The sequence below is a fragment of the Aedes aegypti genome, chromosome 2 (genome assembly GCF_002204515.2).
Source record: "Aedes aegypti strain LVP_AGWG chromosome 2, AaegL5.0 Primary Assembly, whole genome shotgun sequence".
NCBI lineage: Eukaryota > Metazoa > Arthropoda > Insecta > Diptera > Culicidae > Aedes > Aedes aegypti.
This window is the reverse complement of record NC_035108.1, coordinates 19099102-19122221: the sequence shown is the minus strand read 5'-3', so window position 1 is coordinate 19122221 and position 23120 is coordinate 19099102. Positions and strand designations below refer to the sequence as shown.

Below are 23120 nucleotides of genomic sequence, written 5' to 3'. Positions count from 1 at the left end.
CATCAGGATTTATGGTAAAATCTTCCATAGTATTTCGAAAACAATTGGGTCCTAAAATGTTTGATAAAATCTTGTTTTTATTCAACAACACGAAAGAGCATGTTACTTCAACTACTTTAGCAATTTTTCCCGCTCAAATAACGGCTATATCATGTTTAAACATTTATTTGAAAATTGTGTCCATAAATGAACCTTAACACTTGAGATCATGTTTGACGTTCGCTTAGTCGACAAAAATGCCACAGGGGTTCAACTTTTTAACACCGGGGTTGTTCCTTTCTGACATTTCGGAAGGGACACGGAAAACAAAATACACCCAAAATTTGAGTTTAAGCCAAGGGGTGTGACAAAATCTAAAATAACATAAAAAAATGTTTTTCGGACTTAAACCAACGGAAATCATTGGAAATTTGAGTAAGCATGTGTTTTTGGTCTAAACTTAAGCGTTTGGCACTAAAATCGGGACAGGGCTTTAGGAGCCTATTTTCAAGAATTTCAAAGAATTTAATTTCCTGGATTTCAAAAGTAATCCTTAAGGAGATAAACGCAAAATCACATACAGAGTTCTGCAAAAAATCCAAAAAGATGTCCAGAATAATCGCAATGGGATATCCGAAAGAATCTCAGAAGTAATACCGGAATGGTAACGTTTTTTTTTGGATGAATCCCAAAGCGATATCTGGAAGAAAATTCAGAAATAATCTCAAGATTTTCAGCAGAACAATCCCAGAGAGGATTTGAAGGATTCATGAATGATTTAAGGAAGAATCCCGGGAGACGCTCCCAAAGAATTCTAGAGTACTTTCTGGAACATTTTTTTTTCATATGATTTATATATAAAAATACTTTGATTCAAATATATTTCTTGTGTAGCATTAAGTTTAACTACAGACATAGCTCGTAACATCAATAATAAATTAAATTTATAAATCTTTTAAACACATCCAAATTAAGTAACAGTTCAAAGAGTAAAATACCATTCTCATGAGTTTTTGAGAATCATATGGTCGGTGTTTAGACAGACCAGACTAGATGAATTTTGGAGCTCTAAGGATACGTAAAGAACTCCATCAATTTTAAATCTTCCATGTTATTTTGATACAAATGTATCATCAAATAGATAAGTTCCATTATTACAGTAAATATCTATAATATTTTGATGCTTCACATGTTTGGGGTACATTTTTCTTACTCGATTGAAAAAAAAAACACTTGGTTCAGTCTGTCTGAACACCGACCATATCTATGTTTGCTATTTGATATTTAAATACTTGAATTGTGCTGTATCAATATTTACAGGTAATTATAATAAATAAGTATGTATAGAACAATAACAATTTTAATTTATCCCCATAATTGAACGACAATATTAATTAGAATGAGCCTCCCCCACATCATCCCTCTCAGGAGAATTTTGATTCCCAATATTTTTTTTTTTTGCGGTGGTTCAGAATTGAAAATATCAAAAGTCTATTGTAATCACATCCTTTTTGTTCAATTGCATGTGGTGTTATTCGATATTTAAAATAAGATTCGTTAAGCCGAACATGTTGATCCTTCCACAAGAACCAACAACAAGCATTGCTTATGTTAAGAGATTTTATCGTAATGCACAACCAGCCTAAACGTTCTTCCCCTTTTGTATATGTACTAATTATAATTTCAAATTATTTTAATTAAATTAGTTGTGTTGTCTACTATTGTACACGGCAATATGTTTCAAAATAAGTGGAGCTGCTTTTAAAACAAACTTTAACATCGATCAACCAAACCATAGAATATCCAATAGCGAAAAAATAATAATAATAACCGATCATTGCAAATCGAGCCGAACTGGCGCTCTTTCCGTGCGCACGCGCTCTTTCCGTGCGCACGCGCTCTGTCCGTGCGCACGCGCTTTCTGCAGAGCTGTCAAACAGACTTTTGTGCCTTCCTTCTTTCGCTCTCCTTCAACTCAACAACTCAGCACGATCCACCTCGCGGTGGATTGGTGAGCTGTCTGGTTGTTGCAGATGAACACTTATCGTGTAGCGTGACATCATCATTGACAGTAAGCGTGCAACTCACCAGACAAACGATAGGTGTAATTAACAACTGCGCTATGGACTTTGCTACGATGTTCCTTGTTCTGTTCTGGTGCTTCATTGGTACGGTTTGGATTATCGCTGTTTCCATGTCCACGATGATTTTCTCCACGTCAGGTTTTGAAGTCATCGCATTTCCTAATCCCTTGTTGAGGTGTGTCAATTGTTACACTGTGAACTGTTGCGTCGAACGGTTAACTACGAAATCTTCAATGGGTTCTACCATCGGAGTAGGAGCGCGGTTACCTCCCGTCGTCTTGGATCGGATGGAGACTAGTTGTTTTTTTTTTATGTGTGGCCTGTTCTTCCTGTCGGCTTCGCACTCTTCCGCTCATTTAACCTTGGTCAGGAATAATGGGAATCCTTCCATATATGAGCCAATTTTAAATGCAAGGAATAGCACTTCGTCGTCAGTTTGTACAATTTCGTGTAGTGGGATTGATTCGATGCCGTGATGTACTCTTTCTCTGCTGTCCTACATTTTGTAGGATTTTCTATTTTATTTTCTAAATTGTTTCAAGATACCTTCAAGAATTAAACCAGGAATTCTTTTTTATATAACCCCATAAATAAATCCAGAGACTCCAGCATGAATTAATTCGAGAAGTTTTCCAAAGATTCTTCATCAATTTTTAATGGAGTTCATCCAGTGATGCTTTAATCGATTTTGCTAGGGTTTCGTTCAAGATTTCCGTTTAGGACATTTTCAAACACTCAACCAATCATTTATCCAATGATTCCTCAACTGATTTCCTGGGAATCGCGCCATTATCGTTCTGTTCAGATTACAACCAAGCATTTCTTTAAGGACAACTTTAGAAACTACTCCAGAAATGCCTCCAATGAATTGTCAAGGATATTTTTTTATGAATAATAGAAAGAATCCCTGAAGAAAGCTAGAACAAATCCTTTAGTAACCTGAATTTATTGACGAATTTCTGGAAGAACTGGTTCCTGAAAAAAACCTTATAACGAAATTCTTCAAAAACTTTGGAATATACCCTTGGAGACTTCATTCAATCTTTAGAAGATAAGAATCTACTGCTAGGAGAAGGAAAACAGTGGGTTTTGACATTTTGCTAAAAAGAATCCTTCCATTTATAATAGAGACATTTTAGAAACATGAGTTAAACAGAGATGAAGTCTCTAAAACGAGACTTGCTACCAGCCCTGTATGAGGAATCAAACTCTATCTCCTGGTCCCTGTTAGATTTATTTTGGTTTTGTTGGTTCCTGTTTGATATATTTTTTTCAGGCAAGAGACCTCCAAAGTTTCTACTTTCAAGACACTCTTTCGCCACCAGCCATAGTGCTATCACTTAGCCATCAGAATCCCTCTTATCAGTAACGCTCCACCCACCTCTTCGATGTCCAGTTGCAGCGATTCGGCCAGCAGACTGTCATTCGACGAACCATGGTCGGAATCGAGCAGCGAGTGCAGCGACGGCGCCTTCAAGTTGTTCATGACGATTTGTGATTGTTTACCACACGAATTAAATGCCTCTTAGAATGCAGCCATTGTCCCGGAACGGTGATTTAATTTTTAGCTGCTGCGGGAAAGAAGACTCGTCACCAAAATTCACACGTATATTTTGACTGATTTTCTGCGCTTCTTCCGACTGATTATCGTCTCGTTTGTCTTGCCGTTTTTTTTTTGCAGCTCTCTTTTTGTGACTTTCTGACGTTTTCGCATCATCGCCGTTAGCACGGAGAGAAATTTCCGGCGTGGAAATCGACTCACCTGTGGGGGTTTTAACATAAGGCTGAATCTCACAAGGCTGAAAATAAAATTAAAAATGCTAATTCTCGCTTATGATCTTGCCCTAAAAGCCATTGGTTTAGCCAGTGTTTAGTTTGTTGTTACTGAGCAAACGAATGGATTTACACGTTTTTCAACATTGCTAAGATGAAGAGATGAATCTTCTTAATCTCCCAGTGGTAATAGTTTTTATCTTGGTCCATAATGGCTTGGTTACTAATGGATTTTAGGGCAAGATCATAGGTTATGTGAGGATTAGTCATGCACTCAGGCAAATGGACCATGTAACGAAAAACATATTGTGAACCTATCGAGCAGACCAGAATAACAGATAGGGGCTATGTGCAACATGGTTCAACAGCCGTTGTGGTTTGTGGATGTCATATTTATGCGTTATGAAATATGTGAATGGACACTTAGTGAAGTTATGTTTTTGATGCAATAAAAAATATGTGGTAAGGTGGTTTATTTCAGATCAAATTGTGAGTGTTCACGCAAAATCCGAGTTCATTTGAATGAAAATCGATACTACACAAGCCCTTCAAAAGTTTGTATGGGAATTACTATGGCAAAAGCAAACATGTTTCTGAACCACTCCAATATGTAGATCTGTTTTCTGAACTATTATTGCAATGGTTGACTTACTAATGTGGTTTGACGCATGAAACTGGATGTGTCCCACTTGCCTCGTTCCGCGAGGTATACGAGGTGGCTCATTGTCCATCTTTCTTCTAAGGTTTTCACAATTTCGAAATTATTCGATCAAATTCATGCACACACCAGCACTTTTTTTATTTCTTTATTAGTATCATTTCAAACATTACATTGGTTTCTTACATCTAGGTGTTCTGCGTTATTAGACAACACCAGTGATGAGAAAAGTACTGGAGCAAACATTTACCGCCTCTACATTTACATCTTTCTACCCGACCATCAAAATCCAAAGCAAACCATGACCGTTCAAAACCAAAAATGTTACGGCTCTTCAAAACTGTAATCTTCTTCTTCCTAACGTTTTTCAACCCCGAATGCGAAATGACTCGAGCACAGTGGTGACACGATTTTTGCGGTTTTCGGGGTTTTGCATTTTTGCTCGATAAAGGTAGCATGAAATTGAACTTGTTTATATGTATCGCAACGGAATGATTGTGCTCTTTCTGTTAGAGCTAATAGATTTTAATTAGTTGAAAATACTAGCGAAATATTAGCGATTGAATGATTTAACACTTTTTTCAATCATTCACCTTGGAATGGCTGCCCGAAAACGGTCATAGTGGAGAGACAAAAACAGTCAAGCAGTGTGTGAACCGTTGGCAGCGCAACGCCTGATGGTATTGATGCTGCTGCTGCTTTGTGTTTTGGTTGAATGGCAGAATCGATGAACTGTGGTGAATTGTGGTCACAGTTCCCAAGACTGGACAACACTATCATCCTAATTTGGTAAAAGAAATTTAAGATTTTATTAACATTTTGTTAACAACATATTACATTTCGTTTGCCGTTGCAGTTCAGATTTTTTGCAGGTGGGTTGATTTCACCTGCTTATAAGAGAAAAAAAACACGTTTTTCATTTACTTGACCTAACTTAACCTTTTCACACCAGCAAATATGTTGCCAAAATGCGACCGTGTTGTTGGATTCGATAGTCTACATCAGGGATTCCCAAAGGGGGCGAGATCGTCCCCCTAGGAGCGCCTCAAGCCTCAAGCTAGGTATGCGTTCAGCTCAAGCAAAGTAAAAATTTCTGCGCAAGAAATGGTCAAGAAATTTTCTACTGTGAGCTCCATTTAAATTGACATTTCTTTTCAACTGCGTACTGCGATCAAAGAAAAATGCTTTTCTTGAGCATTTCTTACAAGAAATTTCCCACGCAGATAGGCGATTACTTTTCTGTTGAAGTGCACACTTCCCATAAGTGCATACTTCCTATCATGGGGCCGAAAATTTAATAACCTGAATTTGGGGGGCGATAAATCTTGTAATATAGAAAACGCAGTGGTTTGAAATTAAGGAACGGTAACGTTTATTGTAGTGATCTTGAGGAGAGTCAGATTAGGAATGATTACAAATTTTCATGTTAGGTGTAATAAACAGGTTGCTATGGTCCATCATTAAAACCAATGGTGGCTTTGATAACGATTACACCAATACCCCCTCTTAATCGGTCAATCCAAGGAGTTTACGGAATTCTTGAAAGTGAGTGGTATCGAGCGCCTTTGTGAATAGATCTGCTAACTGATTGTTTGAAGGGATGGGCTCAATCTTCACTGTACCTTTGATAACGTGATCTCGCAGGAAATGATGCTTAACATCAATGTGTTTTGCTCTCTTACACTCTACGTTTTTGGCCATTGAGATACATCCATGGTTGTCCTCAAAGATGGTGAATGATTCATCAAGCGGTAAAACTTTCAGATCTTCAAGAATTCCTCTGAGCCAAATACCTTCAGAAACAGCTAAACTTAATGCACCATATTCTGCTTCGCTGGATGATAGAGCAACTGTTTGCTGTTTTCTACTAGCCCATGAAACGGTATTTCCGAAAACTTGAAAAACGAAACCACTTACTGATTTTCTGTCAACTGCATCTGAGGCCCAGTCAGCATCGGCGAATCCTACCAGAATCGGGGAACCTCTTTTACAGGTGTATTCAAGTTTCAGATCCTTTGTTCCTTTCAAGTAGCGAGCTGTCCTCTTCAAAGCTTGCCAATGAGAGTTACCAGGGTTTTGCTGATATCTTCCAAGGTATCCAACGGAGTAACTAATATCGGGACGAACACATAACATTGTGTACATGATGCTGCCTAGAAGCTCTCTGTACGGTTGGTTTGTTGAATCTCGATCTTCGATTGGTAGTTGGCATCCCTTTTCCATCGGTGTTTTAACGTAATTGCAGTCTTGCAAACCGAACTTGGTTAAAATGCGATTGATTCCAGCTTCGTGTGAAAGACACAATCTTCCTTGAGCTCTGTCGTACTGAATCTTCATACCTAAGAAGCAGCTGACATCTCCGCAATCCGTCATTTGGAATTTTCTTGATAATATCGTTTTCGCTTCCAGTATTGCGTTCATTTGCCTTCCAAAAATAAGGACATCGTCAACGTATATAATAATGTAGACATTACCTTGTCTGTTGGTTTTGATATAAAGGCAATAGTCGTGTTTCGAACGTGAAAATCCATTTTCAAGAAGTGTTTCATTGAGCTTGTTGTTCCAACAACGGGGACTTTGTTTCAATCCATATAACGATTTTTGTAATTTGCATACTAGGTTGGAAGCTGCTTCTACGCCATCCGGTACTGCCAGATAAACTGTTTCGTCCAGTTCGCCATATAAAAACGCTGTCTTAACGTCGAGTTGCTGGATATGCATCTTTTGTTGAACTGCTACAGCCAGGACGGTCCGAATGGTTGCCATTCTTGCTACTGGTGCATAGGTTTCACCATAATCCAGTCCGGGCTTCTGTTGAAATCCCTTGGCAACAAGTCGAGCTTTATAGCGGACAGGGTTTCCGTTTTCATCTTCCTTGATACGAAACACCCATTTAGTTTTTATATGTTTAATTTCCTTGGGACAAGCTTCTAGACGCCAAACCTCATTTTGCTTAAGGGAATCTAATTCATCCTTCACAGCTTGAAGCCAGAATGTTTCATCAGGGCGCCCAAATATATCTTGATATGTTTCAGGAACATCCAAGGAACTCGTAGGAATTGTTGTCACACCATCACGAATATCGATAGCATCTGTAGACGGAAATTGGACAGCAGAGAATATTCTTCCAGTAAGAAAATCTTTAAACTTACCGGGGAGCCTGCGCTCCCGTTCGCTATGCCTCGTGGTTTCCATGTCAAGGTTTGAACCATGTTCTTGTTGCGAAGGGAGCGCCACCGGTGTTGGAGAATATGCTTCAGTGTCATCTTCGGATTCGTCATCAGTCAAGAGAGCTGCACCAGATCCGACAACGTGGCGTACATCCCCCTCTTGCTCGGGTCGTGGTTCATTCAGTGTTTCGTGTTGGACTTCATCTTGGACTTCAACTTCTAGATCATATGGCACAACTATCAACGGAGAATCCGGTTGCTTTTTCTCAGCAAACGGAAATGACGATTCATCAAATTTAACGTCTCGAGATGTGAAAATTTGTCTGACTTCCATGTCCCATAGACGGTATCCGTTCGGTGCATAGCCAACCATGACTGCAGCTCTACTCTTCGGATCCATCTTCTTTCTCTGTTGCGACGGTATCCAAGCAAAAGCCTTGCATCCGAACACCCGAAGTTTGGACAAATCTGGTTTGTGCTTCATCCACAGTTCAGCAGGAGTATTTCGGTCAGATATGGCACGTGTTGGACTTCTATTAACCAAATAGACTGCAGCAAGTACCGCTTCGCCCCACATGAACTTCGGAGCGCTCGCCTCGACCAGCATCGTTCGAACCTTCTCGATGACCGTACGATTAAATCTCTCAGCCACCCCGTTCTGTTGAGGAGTGTAGGCAGTTGTAGGTTCTATTTGAATTCCCTTTTCTTCGTAATATCGCCTTTGCTCATTTGAACAGTATTCACGGCCTTGGTCAACTGTTAGCTTGGATATAGCGTGGCCCATCAATGCTGTTGCCATTGCCTCATAGCAGCGAAATTTGTCAAAAACCTCAGATTTCTTCTTGATTAAGTAAATTGCTGCAAAATGCGTGAAATCACCTACAAACGAGACGAAGTACCGTGAACCATCCCAGGCAGCAGGAGTGATCGGACCGCAAACATCAGAGTGTATCCTCTCCAACGGACGAGTGGTGTGTGGTCGGGTGCCGTTGAATGGTTCACGGCACTGCTTCCCGAAAACACAGGCATTGCAAAAATCTAAGCTACCACTCAATTTTGAAATACCTTTAGCCATATCGAACTTGACCAGTGCTTCCAGATTTTTGAAACCGATGTGGCCCAATCGACGATGCCAGAGATTGACGTTTTGATCAGCACACAAGTTGGCCGTACCGCTATTGGAATAGAACACATCCAGCTCGTAGAAATCGCCTCTCAACGGACAAATTGCAATCACCGAATTATTGAGCTTGATTTCTCCAACTTTTGGTCCAAAGTTTACCGTCACTCCAGTTCTGGTCATACGCTTCACCGATAGCAAGTTTGCTCGCAAGTCCGGGATAAACAGCACCTCATAAATGGTCATACTCACGCCTTGACGATTGACTCCGCAAATCGTACCTTTGTGCCACGCAACCATGGACTGGTCATCTTTTGCCACACCAATTACGACAGGTTGTTCGAGCTTCTCCAGTGTCTTGAATACCTTCTTATCGTTAACGAGATGGTGGCTAGCCCCGGAATCCAGCTTGAACGTCACTTTGTCACACCTGGTATTCACAGCATTCCTGCGACCTACCATGAAAGCAACACCTTCGGTTTCAGCGACTACGTTGGCTTCACCTTTCAACTTGACACGGCAATCCTTTGCCATGTGGCCCTTCCTTTGGCATCTATTGCACTTCCCTGTGAATTTACGTTGCTTCTGCTTGAATCCAGCAAAGGCCGCAGGTTTCTCCTTACCCGTATCTGCCATTCTGTCGGACTTCTTCAGCTCTTCAGCCAGCAATCGCTCACGCACAATGTCCAGGGTTAGGTCTTTCGCACCAAGGTTCTCCAACGCCGTAACGAGTGGATCGTAGGATTCGGGCAATGTCACAAACAATTGGGAAACCATATCAGCTTCTTCTAGCTTCGCGCCGGCCGACTTCAATTGTCTCACCAATTCATCGAACACCTTCAAATGATCCTTCACCGATTCTCCTTCTGTCATCTTGAGTCTTGCGAGCTGCTTCCGGACAAACGTTTGTGAAGATACCGACTTCTTCGCGTATACATTCTCCAAAGCGGTCCAGATTTCCTTTGCCGTAGTCTTCTCGCGAATCAGATCCAGAAGGTCATCATGGATGAAGGAAATAATTACGTTCGATGCCTTGTTGTCCATTTTCTGAAACTTTTCCAGGCCTTCCGCAGCAGCTGGTGGGTCCTTGGTAACCGCATCCAAAAGCTCAACGGACTTCAGGAATCTCTCCACTCGGAATTTCCAATTTTCGTACCCGGTTCCGGAGAATGGAATAATTCCGTGAACCGTTTCCTTTCGTGAGTCGCCCATAACCTCTTGTAATATAGAAAACGCAGTGGTTTGAAATTAAGGAACGGTAACGTTTATTGTAGTGATCTTGAGGAGAGTCAGATTAGGAATGATTACATATTTTCATGTTAGGTGTAATAAACAGGTTGCTATGGTCCATCATTAAAACCAATGGTGGCTTTGATAACGATTACACCAATAATAAAGCTAAAAAGGGGGCGAATGTTCTAGGAAGGAAACAATATCTTTCGAAAGAGATTCCAATAGGGCGATATTCAAAACTGAAAAGGAAATAGATGGCTCTTTTTCAATGGTAGTAAAAACGAAATCCTGAAGCAAAGAAAGCACCACGGAAGATGAACTAAAACACAAAAAGTGATGTATTCATTTTACACTTTATTTCTAATCACTACTTTTTTGATCCAGTTTCCCAATTGCATATTGCAATTCCTATACAAACTTTGAACGGCTGGAAATAATAATAGGTTCACCCTGGGAGGGAGGCACAGATAGTACACACCAAATTTGAAACATTTTTTTCCATGCTGCAAGATAACTCAAGTTTGCCAACGACTATCAAGGCAGGCTTAGCGAAAATTGCTAGTTTTCATTTGTTGTGTACCTTCGATCTTTCTGGACAAACATTGAAAAAGGGCCACAGTTTTCTATGCATTTAATTTTTAGTTTTTTTGAAAACAGTAAAAAAAGACCCTCATTCCGTTACTCTTGAATGAGCATGAATCGATTCTAATTCGATTTTTACTGAAATGCAAAAATATGCTTTGGCTAATTACGCGCTTTTATCATGTTTGTCCATTGTTTAAGATCTGGGCTCACAGCGACAGTTCGTGACAGCAAAATCTCGGCCAAAGATGGTTAGAAGGAAAAAGATAACCGACTCCCATCTTTTTTAGGCGACATGAATAGTGCCGCCCTGGTGAGTCAAAAGCCAACTAATATGCAACGTTCTCCTAGTGACCACCAGATGTTGAAGTGTTCGTTTTGATATTCACGCTTGGAAAAAGGTACACAACTCAAACGAGGATGTCCGATATTGCCAATCATCTCTAAATGGCAGAAAATGTGGGAAAAGAAGAAAAAACAGCAAATGAACGTTTTTAGTACCTATGTATAAAATTTACTCAAATTTTGTGTTGGTTCAGAAGAGCCTGATGTTACGTGAGTCGTACTCACTTCTTTGTAACATTTTTCAAGCGTGTTTGTTTTGATTTCTTCCACTTTTCGTTTTTTGATTGCACGATGATTTAAATTTAGCTGAAAATAATGTTTACGCGCTTTTGACTCAACAGATGGCAGTAGTGTTACTTGAATAGCGTGTCGTCGGCAAAATGTATGGCAAAATAAAGAGTCGATCATCTTTTTCCTCTTCACCATCTTTGTCTCGGCTCACTGTGACGTAGAGAAATTTTGTATTGGTTTCTCCCTCCCAGGTTTCAGCGATCGAGCTGAAATTGTGCACAGTTGTTATGGAACCTAAATGCAATCCAAAGAGTAGACTGCAGCGAGAAGCTAAATTTTTCATATAACCGTGTCGCAGGCAACTTCCAGTCTTTCGACGCTTCAGCCTTATATGTTATTCGGCGTTTTGTATGCTTCCATAGTTTTTGCAGCGGCATAGTTTGACATTTTCTTTTACTCTTTGCTTTCGTCTTCTGACTGACTGTCAGAGACGAACAAATCGAGCTCAAAAAAGAAGAAGACACTCTCTAGCTGGAAGAGTCGGAAGTTTTGATGTAAGTAAATCGGTGCTCGTCCCAAGGAAAAGAATCCGTTTTTCTCAGTTTTTCGCTTCTATTTTCAGTGACGGTTCGTGATCCGATTCAGGGAAAAGGTTCCATATCGCAAAATGGGCAACTATTTATCGCTTTATATGACCAACCCTGAGGGAACTCCGAAACCCCTCACGGAGCCATCCTTCGATGCAAATATGGGATTCCCGAACGGCCGGAAACAAAGAGGTATGATTTCGGCGATTAGTGGTTTGAATATCGGTCCGATTTGAGGCTCAAATGAATAGCAATTGAAGCCACTTGCCGCGTAGATGTTTGATTTTGGTAAATCCGTTGTATTTTGCTTTAAAATTTGCGACTGTTTACGTTGAAAATTACATAACAAAAAAGGTTATAAGATGCGAGCGACGAGACGACTGAAGAGCCAATCTTTCACTATCACAAAGTGGACGGATCAAAACAATACACTGAACTATGTTGATGGATTTCCCCTTTTTTTTCTAGTGATGATTGCCACCGAGCAGGAAATGGAAGCCGCCAAACTGCCGCTGGCCGATCGGGATTACTGTGCCCACAAGCTGATAGCGTACCGTGCTTGCCGGGCGGACGTTTGGCCATGGGCGTACAAATGTGCCCACGAAAAGCACGACTATCTCAACTGTGAATATGATGAGTGAGTACATAGAATACTATTCAAAATGTTGATAGTAATATTATGAGACTCAAATTTATACCATATATTTCATACAAGGCGTTGTTTTTACATCAAGTTGGTTAAAAAACTATAAAATGGTATGAATTTTGAATACTCAAGTAACAATGAAGCTCATAGGTGTTATCTATTAATCAATAATCATAAAATCTTTTTATTTGCTTTCATCTTGAAAGGTATGGAATTTGTGTCTATAATTGGCCCAATTCCATATTTGTACACCTATCAAATTTCAATCATTTTGTAAAATAAATTTTAATGCTCTATATATTCTCAAGTCCTTAATAAAGCTTTTCAGATGCAATCTACTCTATTGCATCATGGACAATTTAAAGCGAACATTTATGAAACTTAAGCAAAATTATAAAATTCAATTAGTCTATCAGTAGGTTAATTTTTGTTGATGGATCCATTTTAAAAATGGTATTCGTAAACACTGAAAGATTTTTGGTTGAAATGTATTCAGTAGGGCGATTAAGAATTCAAAAATGTTTGGAAATTTAATCTCTCATATCGCCTTTTCCATGCTTATGATTAAAATAGTGCTCTGTGAAATTTTCAGCTTTACTACACAAGGATATAAACCGGTGAGATCTTTGCACGATAGATTCTATTAAGGTACCGCGGGGCAAGTGGGTAAATGGGGTAAGTGAAAATAATTGGTATATTTTACTGAATATGTTAATTAACGTTTTAAACTCATGCGTAAACCTTCGAAACCATTCAGAACATTACGATAGGTAATAGATTCCTGAGATTTTTCAACCACTATTGCATAATACAGCGAAAGATTGTTAACCTGTTAAATATGACTCCGTAACAAGTTGGCGGCGTGCAATTTTATTTTAATATTTTCAGCGGAAAAAAGTTGCGGAAAATATTTTTCTGTACCACTTTTAAGTTGTCCCCTCTGACAGTTTTAAACTGCAATGAAAAAAGTTTTAGAATTAATTCGACATAGAACTAAAAACAACTAAATTAAAACACCGTCAATTTTCCAATCACGTGGGGCAAGTGAAAAGTTTCTCATTAGAGATAAAATTTGTGTTTTCTCCTTAGGTAGCTATAAGTATATAAGGTGCGCAATTATCATAGAATAGCTGAACGTGCTGATAATTCAAGAAACACTATACTCAAAGCGTTAAAAGCTATTATCATGGCATTTCTCTAAATAAAGGTTGCCAAATATTATAATATTAATATGTGTACTTCGGACAACCGATTGAAAGTAAGACGTTGATTGAAAAGTTCCAATATAAGAGAACGCACGGAAATCTCGTGGAATGTCTATGTAAAGCTAGTTCAAAACATAAAAAATGGGGTATTGGTCTACCCACATAAGAAAGTTTCGAAATACTTTATTGGAGGATTCCGTTTGATTTCTTACGAAGAGTTATCCGACGCCAAATCCGATTTTCATAAAAACAAATAACGAGCGGTGAAAATTCTACAGAGCAGAAAAGCATTTGCTGTCCCATGATGTAAGAACTACCATTGGAAATGTTGCAGTTATAATGTTGTCGAATCATTTCACCTAACATAACTGAACAGAAGAAACTTCAAGTAACAAGAATAAAATGTTCTTTGTTTACATGTTACTTATGTTATTGTTCATTGGGACGCCTTAATAAATGTTAAAGGTAATAGGAATCGTGAATATAACTGTTAGTTTTTGAAATTATTGCTCAAAACGATAAACTTTTCACTTGCCCCACTTGTGAGACAAGTGAAAAGTAAAGAGACATTTTTCAAAAACTTTTTCTGTATTTTTTTCTTTAATTTTTCATAAAAATCAATTTCAGCATGCTGCTTATATATGGTGGGAGTCAAGCTAAAAAATATACACAACCTCATTTGTTTCAATTTAAAGTCCCTAGAATTTTAAGAATCTCAACTATGCGAATTCCATTACCCACTTGCCCCACGGTACCTTATATGATATTTTTAATATTATATTCAGACAGAAATATGATAGAACATAAAGAGTCATACAGTCTTGAATAAATCGTTTCGTTAGAACAGACCATTGTTACCAATGGATACCTTTCTACAGATCACATTTCAGTTCACAAAACCCCGTAGAAAGACCTCCCAAGAGAGACCATTGTGTGACTGACTTTGACGATTCATCAGGGCGACCTCAAAACCTCGTACCCTTGAGGACATTAAGTAAACAAGTTCGCGCCGAGACGCTCGACGCAAGTACAGAACACCCAAACACAAGCAAATTTTTCCAACTCTACTGGTTACGACATGCTGCAGCTACTTCAACACGGACCAACCGCGTTGCCTGTAGCAAGCGGTTCTACTAACACTCCCGATTGTAGAGTTCCAACCAACACTGCAGCTGCAATGGAGCGCGGGAAATGCTCCACCTTTATGCTACAGTGAAACTTGAACGGTTTTCACAATAGCCTAAACGATCTCGAATGCATAATCCACAACAATCCACCAGTCGTCCTAGCTATTCAAGAGGTCCATCGCACCAGTGTCGACCGGATGAATCGAGCTTTAGGAGGCCGATACATGGGGCCTTCCTTAGCCGAGTGGTTAGAGTTCGCGGTTACAAAGCAAAGTCATGCTGAAGGTGTCTGGGTTCGATTCCCGGTCGGTCCAGGATCTTTTCGTAATGGAAATTTCCTTGACTTCCCTGGACATAGAGTATAATCGTACCTGCCACACGATATACGAATGCGGAAATGGCAAGTTTGGCAAAGAAAGCTCTCAGTTAATAACTGTGGCAGTGCTGATAAGAACACTACGCTGAGAAGCAGGCTATGTCCCAGTGAGGACGTTAATGCCAAGAAGAAGAAGAAGAAGAAGAGGGCGATACACTTGGATATACAAAAGCAACCAAAATTGATATCACTCGACAGCAATCGGAGTCCTTAAACGAAGGCGAGCGTTCTCTACAATACAACTGGGCACTGATCTGCCTTAAGTTGCACTCAGGTCTGAATATCCTTTTGCCGTTTCAAAAATCAATGTTTATCTTCCGTGAAAAAAGATAACAGATCTAAAAACCCCCTATTCCGAGCCCTGGAACTGCCACTCGGAGACGTTAATGAGCACCGTACGATATAGGGAAATCCCAAAGTAGATGCCTAGACCTGATCCTGCTCATTGATGGATCTACCACCTTCACCAGAGGTGAACGAATATCATCAGTTGATATTTCCTAGCCAAGTCTTGCATCGTTAATCAGAGGCGTCCCGTGAGGAATTTGATTACCTGTGCACTGACTCGCACACACCGTCTTATTATTAACACCTTAAAATGTAATTTCCAATACTGTATGCAATCTTGAAGTGTCTGGAAGCTATTATATTTGTTGCTCATTGGACGTATTTTTTTGTTTGTTTTCTTCGTTTCAATCACTAGTTGTAAGTTTTAAGAATTTTGGATGATTCCAATATACAATGTTTAGGGACAAGGAAAATTCTCAAAATTTCGCTGATACCAAGGCGATCAAATATATTTAATATTTGACAAAAAAATGTATATTTACAGTAAAATTGACCTTTATATGCGAAAATTTTAAGCATTTTTCGTATTTTGCGAACTGATATCATATAATAATATATCATATTATCAATACAAAATTTAAAGCAAGAAGAAAGACGTTTAACTTGAAACTAAACGTTTAGCACATTTTTTATATGAAACTCGGCTTACAAATAAATAAACCATTCTTATGAGCAAAAATCTGAACTTTTCTGAGATTATCATATAAACCTTCAGAATTCAACTATTTACGCGTTATTTTCCAAGTTTCGCGATGAAGCATAAATTCCGTGGATTTCGTGGCTTTAGCGAAATTCCGAATCTCCATTATTCCTAACGTTGTTATTCTATATAATAATTCTTATTATTTACAGCTTGTCAATTGTATCACGATATCTTAGCTTTTTGGCGCTGTCCAGCGCTGGTACATCTCTTTGTATACTTTTGTTGATACATCAAAGCTTTTAAGTGAAATGATGACTGACTGTTGAACGCTGAAACCCACTTTACGCCCACCGCAATTTATCAGTTGTCGGTCTGTTGAGCAAAAAAAAAATATATTCACACATAGTTTATGAATCAATTCAAAGCCACATAAATTTTGTGTATTTAAGAAGATAAAACATAATCAATTTGGCCAATATGTTTATAACATCTAGTTTTGGTTATAATCAATATTGCGCCTACTATCGCGCGACACTTGGAAGCTCCATGGAACATACATACACACAAAGCATGTATGGCGTTGACGCTTTCTCTTCCAACAGCAGACGTCGAGACGCCAGTTGCGCGCGCTTTCTCAATTCTTGCAAACCAATCCGAGCGTCATGGGCAATTTCTCTCTCGGGTGCACAAATTGGAGTGAACCATATTTTACCTATACAACGCCACTGTTGCTCTAGAAATGCCAATACAAATGCACATTCCTGCTGTGTCCATACACGCTATTTTCGTGCACAAGAAAGAGTGCACGGCTGAAATGAACATTCTCTGCAATACGATGGAGACGCATGGCAGTTTGTCTTGTTTGCTTTGCTGTTTCGCTTGCAGGTTGAGCAAGACCATGGGTGAAGGTGAAGAAATCAAACAACATTTTCAAGCAACTACACATTATGAATGTTGGAAGTATTGAGAATTATAATATATATTTAATTTGTTAGTTTGAAATCTTTGACTGTGCAGTGCACCAAGTGCACCTTAGGACGAGACGCCACTGTCGTTAATCGATTGCTCTGGAGTACTAGTTTTGACCCACTAGGAAGCGATCATCATTGTCGATAAGCTATACGCGATGCCAAACAAACGAAGCTGGGAAAACTTTCTGGACGACATCAACTACTAAATCAACGCCTGAACTCTGGGGAAGAGTGAATGCCCTCAGTGGGAAGCGAAAAGCTAGGGGTATTGCTATCCACTACAACGGTATTACTCCTAGAGACTGAAATATCATCTGCCAGGCCCTGGGAGAATACTTTGCCTCTCATTCGGCTTTCGATAATTTTTACGTCGCCATCAAGCAAAGAAACGATTCGAACACGTTGGAAAAAAAAGTCATCCGAGAGGACACACCTTCCGTCTAATCAAATTGGAACAGGCCCTTTCTAAATGCAAAGGAAAATCAGCAGGAAACGACGAGATAGGCTACCCGATGCTTAAGCGTCCAACTTCCGCTGGTAAGCTACCCTTCTTCGGTTGCTGAACAAAGAATGGTGTAGCAACACGCTACCCCAGGAATGGAAGCACAGTTTGGTCACAGACAAACAGACGTCACACTCTCACCGATGTCCATCGACCACCTTTTTAACGGCCGATTCAAATATATGGTAGGTGGCCAATCCACCACCCGCAGCGCTCGCATCGTTTTTGTTCGCGTTTGACGTTTACACACTACCGCCATCTGTTGGTCTATCGGCCAAACACACCGATTTTAGCATTGGGCGTACATGTCATCGTGACTATGATTTTGATCGGGATTTGTTCTAAGTGTTACGTCTGTTTGTCTGTGGTTTGGTCATTCATATCCCAAAACGCGGTTCTGTAAACTCAGCTCATTCAGATTTCCGTCCAATATCGTTGACATGTTGCGTAAGCCAAGTGATGGAGAAAATCGTCAAGCGTCGTTTAGTCCACTTTCTCGAGTCCAACTACCGTGTACGCACCAAACTTTGCGCAGTTAAGAAATCAGCATCCTATTTTTGCTTCAAATAATGCTAAAATATGTATTTTTTAATTCAAACTTCTACCAACGATAGGCATTTAACCCTTCAGTAGAACACATGATTTAAAAAGAATAGAAATAATTCATAAAAAAATAAAAATATGCAAAAGGTGATACAATATCTTGTGCCTAACATTGCGCACAAAATTTGAATTGTTCCTAACTTTGCGCATGATGTGCCTAACTTTGCGCATGCCTTAAAATGCTCGTTTGCTCCAAATAATGTTACTTCTTTTACTGGTTTTGTATTAAATAAAAAGGGTACAACTAATATGAGTTTCATCAGGAGTTTTTCCATGAATTTCAATATAATTCAATGTTCATCCACCCCAAACATAGAGTTACCACGAATAGGGATTTACACTGTTCTTCATTTTTTATTATAGTGGTCCCGGCAAACTTCGTCTTGCCATCAAGTAGGCTGTTGATAAACGCTATGGATCGTCCTATACAAAATGACAGTTCCATTCAATCTCGTTTTTACGACTTTCCCGTTGAATATCCGGAGATTTTATACACACAAACACGTCGGAACCCTTGACGAACAAAACGGAGAATAAATCATCCAAATCTGTTGACCCGGTCGTAAGTCATTTCGTGACATACAAACACCATTCCATTTTTATTTATATAGATAGATTCACAAGATTACAATCTGAACAATATAGTTTACAGCTGTAGTTTATGCTTATTTGTTTTCGTACCTTGCTTATATAATTTATTCTCTTGTTTTTTTTTAATTCTTAACCTTCTTCATTTACTTGTTGTATCTGTTTCTCGTTTGTCTTATTTTATTCCATCTTTTTGAATAACTATCCAAATTCGACGTCCGTATTCACTGCTAATGGTCGTGAACGATTCGATTTCGCACAATTTGGAAGCTTTTTTAAAGAAAATTCTTCTCTGCTGTACATGTCATCAGTGGAGAATTTCCAGATGAACTTGACGAGTCTTTAGCAGTGATGTGCTTCAATTGAAGCTCAGGTGAGCTATACTCGAAAATTTTCTCGTTTGCAGTACTGTCAATTAGTATTTCAAGCTGAAGGTTGCTTAGGGGCTGTCCCTTAATGGACGGACCCTTACTTTCCACTGAAATCAAATCCATAGAAAGCATCAATTAATTAGGTGATGTATCGTTGATCACTAGCGATTAATTTTTTTTTGCCATACGTACCGGATATTCCATAATTGAAGGGGTTTTTTTGCTAGACAACTGGAAAGTGAATCATTGTCCATCAACTGGGAAGCCAACCGCTAATTATTATTTATGTTTACAGTAAAAGTCTCCTCCTGCGTCAATACAGTGGGTTTTCCGAGATTTTTCGATGCATACCTTGCCTTTAGCTTCATACAAAAAGTAGTTTCAGGAATATTATATGTAGCCGTTGCCTTATGGATTGAGTGACTCCTGGTAAGATCGACAGCTTTTAGCATTTGCAATGACGTACATGTATTTAAGATCCATTTCGAATTGCTTGAAGTGCGCAAAAATTAGGACCTTTATGTAAAAAATGGGTCCTAACATTGCGCATCGCTTTTTTTCAAATAAAAATTCGACATATTATATGGAACATTAATTGAATTACTAGAATATTACCGTTTTTGCAAATACACCGCAAATATACTTCTCATAACACAGTTTTGTTCAGAGAAATGTTGATTTTTGGCAGAGCCACTCCTTAGTGCTTGTGCTAAGACGGTGTAAAAGTTGAGGTTTATACGTGTGATGATAAGGTTTTTTGGTTATTTACTAACATTAACAAGGGTTTCTTAGTAAACAAATGTATGTCAAATACTTATTTCACATAAACGAACATGTTGGTGAAACAGAAATGTTGAAAAAATCATTGATTAATAATAATTTTTTCATGCTTGTTAAAAATGCGCAAAGTTTGGAACTGCGCAAAGTTAGGTGCGTACACGGTACCTTCTTTTAATGCATTAATTTCGCTCCGGGCACGGAACAAGTGCATATTTTGCGATACTATGTCAAATGCTAAACGACGTAAAAACTCACGAGCATCACGCAGATATTGCAACATTAGACATAGCAAAAGCCTACAATAGGGCTTGGACACCAGAAGTCAGAAGATGGGGCCTACCTGGGCACATTATACACTTCCTCCGAAACTTTCTCTAGATAAGAAATTTATTCAAGGTTGCGTCGGTAAACACCGTTCTAAACATTTTAATTCGGAAACCGGAATACCGGTCATTGCTGTTACCATTTTCCTAATAGCTATGAACGGAGTATTCAACAGTCTTCCACAAAAGGTCTACATCTTTGCAAACACCGACGACATAATGCTAGTGGTAGTGGGGTCCACGGAAAAAGCTCTTACTTCGACGAAAACTTTAAGCATAAGTTAACGTAGTCTCCAAATGGACGAAACTAGTTGGATTCGAGTTGTCAGCTGAGAAATGCTCCATAACGCATCTCTGTCCTCTTCGCCATCGTTCCACCCGTTCCTCAGTCCTGGCCAACGGAAAATCGATTCCATTGAAGCAGCGTACTCGAATACTTGATGTTCATCTAGACCACTTTTTAGGAACATTTCAAAGAAATCAAGCGCAACCGTCAAACGCGTTTAAACCTTCTGAGAACCTTATTAAAGCGACATTAAACCAGTTATCGGGACGTCCGCCTACGTGTAGCTATAGCTATAGTTTGGGATGCGTTGCCCTACAAGCTAGGATTGAAAAAATCATAACGAATATGATGCCCACCAGAATCGGAGCGGACTTCCGTAAGTTTTGGATGCAAAGCTCATGTCGCTGCACAATCCAAGCACCAATTAAACAGCTTCGTGTGAGTTCAGCTGCACAAACATTGTCGGCAGACCGTTGTGATTTTTATTCATCAATAAATTTCCGATTACTTACCATGAGTTGCGACTGGATACAACAAAGCTGGATGTTTTTAAATATTAATAAAATAAGATTTCCTTCAAGAAAATGGAAAGGAGTTTTTTTTTTTGACTTGGCAAATAGCAAACGTTGTTTATTGTTTTCATTTCATATTTATGAAAACTCGGTAAAAATAATCGATACTGATTAGTCAGTACTATCATTTTACTGACTTTTTGCTCTTTCTCGGTGAATTTGTAATTTTGCGGGCTTATTAGCATAATCGTTTACTGAGTTCAGTAAATTAGGAAAAATATTACTGAAAATTAGTAATTTCAACAAAAAGTGCTGAAATCTCAGTATTTTTGTGGTTTACTGATCGAAAACCGTAAAATAAATTATCAAACAGCGATGTCGTTTTTAAGTGTGCATACCTGTACTGCAACCCACCTAATGGGCTCAACACCCGCTCCTGCTTACCATCAGTCGACACGAGTTACTTCCGGACTAGGTACTACCCTCTACACCTAACCAAAGCCGCTTTTCGAGTATATCGCTACCGAAGCGATCTGCAAGATGGCAATAAGCTACGTAGAAATGACAGCACCCAGCAGTGGTAGAGTCTTTCGTATCGACGAGGCGAACCGACTCCTACTAAGATTCACCAACGAAGTGCTCCCCCCGGAGGCCGAGGTTTACTGGAATGTTTACTGGAATGGAGTTAGGAGTCGGAACTTACCGCGCATGAAACTTGAAACATCGATAAAATGCAAATTCCGGGGGGGTGACAATCCTTCTGCTCTTACAAGATCCGTAGCAGCGCTACTTTGCACCAAGTACCAACATTATACGCACCGATACACTGATGTCTCCAAGGCTCTGAATCAAGTTAGACAAAAATGAGACAACATATTTTTCTTTCTTTTATATTTATATAAAATTGCTTTTGAAATTCAATAGAACTTTAAGACTGGGTCGTAATTAGGATTTAGACATGAGTTGATGGAGAAATACTTATCATAGTGAATCCAATCGAAAAATCGATTCAATTCTAGCTATAGGTGCTCAAAAAATCGATTTAACATCGATTAATCGGAATGACAATATCGATTTTGGGAACATCAATTAAAAATCACTACTCCCTAGTAGCACAATTGAAAACCGGGAAAGTTCTGAAAGCAATACCGCGCACCCCCGCTATTTTGAACAGTACCTCATGCAAACCATCGGGGTTCATTATTAATTTGAACTTCTAGTTACCCTAGAACGATGTTTCTGATTACCTCTTTCACTGTTTTGTTTTGATTCTGCGTTCCGTTCCACAGCGTTCCATTTCAGTTTACTCTGTTCCGTGAGCTAAATGACGTTTGAACCATTTTTAATCTGAACGATGTGCAAATTAGCGGGGTACAGATTAAAAAGTGTTCAGATTAAATGTGGTCAAACCAACGGGGGTACCCGGTACCGGCAAAATTAGAAAAAAGCGGGAATTTGAAAATTTAAATTTTGTGGCTACCCTGATTCTTGATTGATTCAGGCAAGGAGCTTATTTTGCACGAACAATTACACCTATAGTACGGCAAATTTAAAGTTTTAAACTGGGCAAAAAACATTGCGTGCGTCTAATTTCAAGTTGAGCGCAAACCAAAATGGTGAAAAATTATGCTAGTTGTCGGTAATTTCGAATCGCCACTGAAAACAAGTCGATACAAGTCAAATTTCAAAATCGTGTTTGTCTCAAGTTCGAGTCAATTAATACTCGAGAGGGAAAAATATTATTGTCAAAAATTCAATTATGTATTAATGCATGTTGACTGTAATTGTCCTTTTCATTCTTCCAGCTACATCAACCGAATGAAGGAATACGAACGCGAGAAGCGATTGCTCCAGAGAAAGCAGAGAATTGAAAAGAAACAGGCCCAAGAGCTGCACGCTTGAAGCACCCATCGCCAGAGTGTCTAATCGGAGAACTTGTTAATAATATAAATTTAGTATCGGCAGCCGAGAGAAAGCCAGCCAATGTGCAACACATTTTTCAATTCTTCAGCCGGTTCGTTCTGTCAATCTTTCTAAAATGCGAAGTAAACGGTTTTAGGAGTATAAACGAAGATAT

At 39.1% G+C, this 23120-nt stretch overlaps 2 protein-coding genes across 3 annotated transcripts in view; one reads left to right on the top strand and one right to left on the bottom strand.

Annotated features, from left to right (window-relative positions):
• Positions 1-3769, bottom strand: part of LOC5570669 (vacuolar protein sorting-associated protein 8 homolog) — a 44158-nt gene extending 40389 nt beyond the window's left edge. The window contains exon 1 of the mRNA XM_001659212.2: positions 3445-3769. Coding sequence (XP_001659262.2) covers positions 3445-3549 — 105 coding nt within the window. The 5' untranslated portion in view covers positions 3550-3769. The remainder of the gene's footprint in view (positions 1-3444) is intronic.
• A 7854-nt stretch (positions 3770-11623) lies between these two features.
• LOC5570670 (NADH dehydrogenase [ubiquinone] 1 beta subcomplex subunit 7) lies at positions 11624-23117 on the top strand. 2 transcript variants are annotated; one of them, XM_021840092.1, is made up of 5 exons: positions 11624-11729; positions 11798-11954; positions 12231-12399; positions 13001-13083; positions 22849-23115. In XM_021840092.1, exons 2-4 carry the CDS (start codon positions 11843-11845, stop codon positions 13053-13055), a joined length of 336 nt encoding a protein of 111 aa, XP_021695784.1. In that variant the 5' UTR covers positions 11624-11729; positions 11798-11842; the 3' UTR covers positions 13056-13083; positions 22849-23115. The 2 variants fall into 2 exon arrangements, with proteins under 2 accessions (XP_021695784.1, XP_001659261.1); XM_001659211.2 differs by lacking the exon at positions 13001-13083 and having other exon boundaries at positions 11625-11729; positions 22849-23117.
• Positions 23118-23120: the final 3 nt, after the last annotated feature.

What these genes read in the sequence shown, in the direction of transcription:
- LOC5570670 (XM_001659211.2), top strand. Translation starts at nt 11,843, where the DNA reads ATGGGCAACTATTTATCGCTTTATATGACCAACCCTGAGGGAACTCCG. An exon ending in GAACGGCCGGAAACAAAGAG is followed by an intron (nt 11,955 to 12,230) that starts GTATGATTTCGG and finishes TTTTTTTTCTAG; the next exon opens with TGATGATTGCCACCGAGCAG. An exon ending in CTCAACTGTGAATATGATGA is followed by an intron (nt 12,400 to 22,848) that starts GTGAGTACATAG and finishes TCATTCTTCCAG; the next exon opens with CTACATCAACCGAATGAAGG.